The sequence below is a fragment of the Loa loa genome (genome assembly GCF_000183805.2).
Source record: "Loa loa unplaced genomic scaffold supercont3.62, whole genome shotgun sequence".
In the NCBI taxonomy this organism is placed as follows: Eukaryota; Metazoa; Nematoda; class Chromadorea; order Rhabditida; family Onchocercidae; genus Loa; species Loa loa.
The window spans coordinates 237,479-243,240 of NW_018108242.1; the positions used below are offsets into that span (position 1 = coordinate 237,479).

General features: G+C 34.9%; 2 protein-coding genes across 2 annotated transcripts in view; both read right to left on the reverse strand.

Moving 5' to 3' along the window:
• Positions 1-591: 591 nt before the first annotated feature.
• LOAG_12047 (ubiquitin-conjugating enzyme E2Q) lies at positions 592-3,525 on the reverse strand. Its single transcript, XM_020448468.1, has 8 exons — positions 3,285-3,525; positions 3,124-3,207; positions 2,762-2,950; positions 2,313-2,408; positions 2,035-2,188; positions 1,901-1,961; positions 1,318-1,795; positions 592-1,069 (listed from the first exon to the last, which is right to left on the reverse strand). The coding sequence occupies exons 1-7, from the start codon at positions 3,360-3,362 to the stop codon at positions 1,669-1,671; spliced, it is 789 nt and encodes a 262-aa protein (XP_020301391.1). The 5' UTR covers positions 3,363-3,525; the 3' UTR covers positions 592-1,069; positions 1,318-1,668.
• Positions 3,526-5,318: 1,793 nt separating this feature from the next.
• LOAG_04546 (C2 domain-containing protein) overlaps positions 5,319-5,762 on the reverse strand; it is a gene marked incomplete at its 3' end in the record, with an annotated part of 2,033 nt that continues 1,589 nt past the window's right edge. Inside the window, exon 6 of the mRNA XM_020446625.1 lies at positions 5,319-5,393. Coding sequence (XP_020303060.1) covers positions 5,319-5,393 — 75 coding nt within the window. The remainder of the gene's footprint in view (positions 5,394-5,762) is intronic.

The window sequence follows — 5,762 nt, forward strand, 5'->3', positions numbered from 1 at the left end:
TCCATAATGAGAAGACTGTAAAATATTTCGTAGTATTTCATGAATGCTATGAATTTTAACTCTAAGACATTGCAAATACCTGATTTCTGGACAAATCAGCTTTTCGGAAACAATGAAAGCACTGACAAACGACCTTTGAAATACTAAAATCAGGAACAATTATACTGAACTTTATCGCAGCTTCAATTAGACGAGGCCTGAATGCAACTTGTATCTCCTACTATACTAACATTCTCTGCATGAAGTGAGTAGGGAATACATTTTTATAGCGAATAAAGATATGACAATTAAAAATACAATACAAAACAATATGCAAATGAAAGTGATAATCTACAAAACAATCAAATTACATGATTTAAAGCAGTAGAACTTTCGTCATGGAGTCATCCAAAAATAAATTCTGCATATAGGAGCATATAGGATTACAATGTTCGCAATGAATTAACAAGTCAAAGGAACGTATGCCATCCCTATTTGGTAATGCACTATGCTGTGAAGTAATCTCAATCGATTAAAAAAATAAATTTAAAGAAAAAAACATATGTCACCTATTTTAAAACATAGTGAAGTTTACATTAAATAAGCATTTGACCCACTTTTCCTGAAATAAGTTAGCTAATATATTTGTGCAAATAATATATAATTCTGAAAAACGTATGGGAAGATAAATAAGAGAAATTCCATAGGAAAAATCAGAGGTTTCCAATATGAACCAAAATTCCATTGCACGATATATTTTAAAAAAAAAAAAAAGAAAAAAAAACTATCACACAACAACTAAGATAAAAAACACCAATAAATAACATATAAGAGAAAAAAGCAATGAAAAAACGAACCGCAATAGAGGGATAAATCAATAAAAGATGGAGCTTGAACAAGAGCAAAATTAATATGAATACTTGCCAGTGCTGCAACGAAGTCAGGTATTTTAACTGTATTTTCATTATTATCCATCTGCCTGAGGAGGTGTAAACCATCCAGATTTTGCATGGGTCTGCACAAGTAATGAGAATGCACGTTGCGCTCGCGCCAAAGTGTACTGCCCTTTAACCGAGAAATTGATGCGTGCCTGTAAATTGAGCAATCAGGATAATTTATACTGTAAAAAAAAAAAAAAAACGCAAATTAAAGAAAAGAATTCCAGACCATCTGCCTTGTAGAACAACACTAAGAATTCTTCAAGTCAGTTATAACAAAATACAACTGGAATTTGAGGATATATAGTGTAAGAAGATATCTAAGTAAAAATATTAAAAAGATTTCAACAAAGCGCAAGAGATGTTTCATTTCTAACAATAAAAGAGTAAGGAGACCGACCTTTCCTTTTACTAAAGTAGCGGCAATTTGCAAGATCAATGATTCGATACTGTAAGCACTTGACCACCCTTGCCTTGTTAGTAGTTCCATACAAATAGCACCACCTCCCAAAACAAACCCATTCGTAATTGTTGGAGAAACTAAGCGTACGAATGGCGGTTCGAAACTGGAACACGATGTAAGCCAACCTAACATTTCCATGAATTCCAAAAAGGGTTTTCTATCCTTAGCAGAAAATCTCCTCATTTGATTTTTATTAGTTATGTAATTATTTGCTAAGCACATACAACAGATTGCAAAATCTAATTAAAGAACTTATCATATAGATATGCCATAAAACTATCTTCGAACTTATAAACAGAGCCAGATAACAAACGGGAATGTATCCTTGAACAAGAAATGAAACAAAAGATAATCCTGCGATTCTTTCCTTATCATCATTTTCATATCGTGAGCTAGACTGCTGTCTGGATCCACCCTTCAATGAAGAATATTTCGTTGAACAGAAATAATCATCAAAACTAGCAAAGAAGTTATGATCTGTTATGAGAAATCGTGAGGCAAACCAGCAAAGGGAACTCACTTTTTTAATTTCACATGCCATTCATAAAGGCTATCCATTACCAGCTCTACTGAATACACACCTAAAATGGAAATTACAAGCTCAAATATTTGGAAAATCGCATATGTAAAAACAAAAACATCACAGAAATTCACCATTCTTGAAATGATCCGAACGATATATGTCTTTCAGTTCCTTCATTAGTCTATCAGTAGCTGTTACAGAACCGGCCGCAGCACCAGTTAAATGTTGCTCACGCTGGACATGGTTAAGCCTCGCAAATACCGCTTTTTGTTCCGCTGATAAATCCTGAAATACAAACGCATCAAAGACTAATGTAGTAAAATGATAATGATTCGGATGGTAAATTACAAAATTGTGAATAAAAATTGCGAATAAGAAATTGTGAATAAAAAAGTAAAACATGGGACACTTCTTCATCTCCTGCATCTTTACGTGACGTTGTTTCTTCTTCCATTAATATATAATCATCGTCACTCTCCATTCCCTCATCTCTTTCATCGCCAACCTATAAGTAACCTACTAAACACATCTGCAAAATTAGGTTAGCAAAACTAAAAATAATATTTGCATTTGCTCTAAAAAAAATGAAAACGCCTCGTCACTTTTGTGCATAGTAATTTCTACCATACTAGAGTGAGAATCATGTCAAAAATCCTGAATACAATTATCATTTGCAAGAGTAAATTTTTGGCATACACCGAACCAATTCAGTAAACTGTGATCGTAAGTATTGTCTTTGGTTTCATATAACTTCCTTACATATATTAATTTATGTTGCAGAAACATGCAAGGCGAGCACATAAAATCGTATGTTTTCAGAACTTTAGGACTGTAAAGGAGGTCAAGGGAGAAACTTACGGGACCAATAGAGATCAATTCAGTGGGTATAGTAACATTATAGTAGGAACACAAGCGTGAGATAAGTTCATGCGTTTGTGGTAAAATGTAACATGGTGCTTCTGCTTCAGTAAGTGACTGTAAAATCGCTGTAACTGTTGAGTCATCACACTCACTAAACCAGATAGGTGCAACGTGCGGATAATTTTCCTGCAATAATATTCTCAAACAGCAATCTTATAATCTGATTGAATTTCATAGAAGTTACTGGATTTGCAATTACAGTGGCTTATGATATATTTTCATTTGACACGCCTCAATATATATATGCGCAATTTTCATAACTTTCTTTATTCAATCTTTGCGTAAAATGCATAGCTTACTAAAACGTTAGCAGTGACGACAATTGGCTTGTTTTGGGGATTAATGAATTGGACAGTAATCTCATCAACGGATGCTGAGAGCACCTGAAATGAAAGAATCACAAAAAGTTTTCAATGCAAGGACGCTTTTTACATCCCTTTTCAACGCTGATTTCACAAACTTGAAAACGTTCGTGTTCCTTTGGAAACAGAGATTCCAGTGTTGCAACATCTTGTCTCAGTTTTTGAAGGCATGCCATTGCAGAATAGAAACAAACCACCACTAAGCCAATGCCAAACTCCGACTGCTTCGATTTTCTATTGAATTGTTTATCCTGCAGACATAAAATGCATCAAAGTAACGGCACATAATTACAGCACGCAGCCAAAGAGCATACCACTGTTATTGTCAATAAAGCCGTCGAGACATCATCACAGCACGTATAAATTGAATAAATACCAGGTGGTCTAATGAACTATTTGAATGGTAGTATTTCTAGTCCCTCTACTTGCTTCTTCCATTGTTGTTATTACTACTTTGACCCAACCCACACTAATAGAAGTATCCCGTCAGTTTATCATCTACAGTTAGAAGATAAAGTCAGCCAAGCTTTAAGTCAGATAATATACATAAAAAGAGAAACCTTTAGCCAATCCACGTTCGCTTTTCAATCATACACTTAAAATATTTCTTCTGAATTTAAATTACAGATTTTATTTAAATGCTAGCCTCCACAGGACAAAGTAACAATTCGATTAGATGAAAACTATCTTGTTTACGTCTCTTTGTGTAAGTTCCTAAATGAACCTTCTGTTTATGCAGAACTGATTTCTGCCAAGATCATTTAATAAGATCCCAACAGAGCTTTGCTAACATCCTATCTAGAGAGATCAAAGGAATGAGACCGTAACCAGGAAAAACACAAACTCTCTCCTCGTCTTCCTTAACCAATGATATAACCCCCACCATGCACCAAGCCCCGTCCTGAAACATACCGGGATCCACATCTATTTAACGGCCTTATTGAAACGATAGCGGGCCACAATGAAAACAGTTTTTGACGGATTGTCCTTCGGGAAAATTCAGTGGTGCCAGGCTGCCCAAACTGGTTGATGAGTGCACACAAAACGCATGCAGACATAGACGGACACATGTACACACATGGAGGCATGCAATACAGCACGAGCAAAACAGAGGTCATTTAATCATGAAAAGTCTGACAAGATAGGTAGTTCGAGAGAGAGAGCTGAGCCTGAACCCACTGAGTCTGTGTACACTCATCTGTACAATCTGCACGAAATCAGCGATGCAGTCCAGAAAAATGCATTATGGGTGAGCAACTGAAAACGTTAGTAAGCAGTACGTTAGTAAAACAAAAAAAAAGTGAAAACGTTAGTAAACAGTAGATATGGACGACAAAACTACTCAAAATGACACAGAAATTTGTCGTTATTCGTATATTTTATTATTCTACCTTCTGTTAAAGTGCACGGTGACCAACTCCAAAATAATCTCTGGATGAAAGCTGTATCATTGGATAAACAAGTGGGACGACGTGCAGGAGGTGACCTTAGTTACGTCAGATTCATTAATGAGATATTTAATAAACATTTGAAAGCCTTGACGGATAGAAAACTTTTTTGTTATTATACCCATCGGTAAAAGTGTTGCCTCTCAATCCATAGCATTATTAAGGATTGTAAGAATAATCGTTCAGAAAGTAACAGATTCGTTACTTGTTCTCTACTCAAAAACATCTACAAGAAAGTTGCGACGCGATAAAACAAATTTTCCTTCAAAACAAATGTCTTTTTATTTGCGGCATGAATGAGGATGCGCTTAAAGAATTTATCCTAAATGCACATTTTTCGATTGGTGTAAAACTGCCCTTCAACGCATACAACATAATGGGGGCATAAATATTACTCGATTATTATTCATTGCTCATTTCAGGCATTGACAGTGACGTTTTGCCGCCTCGCTTTTTTTCAGGGATACACCTAATGACATTCATTTTCATCGATAGGAACAACAGTGCTTCGTAAACAACACTATCGCTTGCTGTATCCTTTCTAAAACATTGAAATGCTGTGATTATTCAACTCACTCTTTTATTAGTATTTATTTAAATGCATTGTAGTGACAATAATTCAAAGATAATTTTGAACCCACTAATGCAGAGACTTTTGAATAAAGAAAATGTCCAGCACATATTTTATGCTATATGCAATTCTACCGCCCTGTCATTCAGCTTGAGCGGTGGTGCTTTTTTGCCACACTGTCGATTAAACTGGTGTAAATGATATTATCAGATTTATGGCACCTTCTTTGTTTTCACCCTAAATAATCAAAGACCAGTGCACAATTGGATCATTTCTTAAGTTTTATTTAAAATACACTTGATTTTTTTCCTTAAAATTGAAGGAATATTTTTCGACCAGAAAAAATGTCTTTTTTCCAGCATCCCAAAATACTTGATCCTTTAACAAATACAACGGCAAATTTTCTGCCGAAATATACATTTTCGGAAGTTCTCCTAATAATTATTAGCACAAAACGGTGGTGTTAATCTACGATACCGACGATTTTCGGAATTATATAGAGCTTCTGTTTGCAAAAAAAAAAAAAAAAAAATTTACCTTAAAATGATAGACTTGGG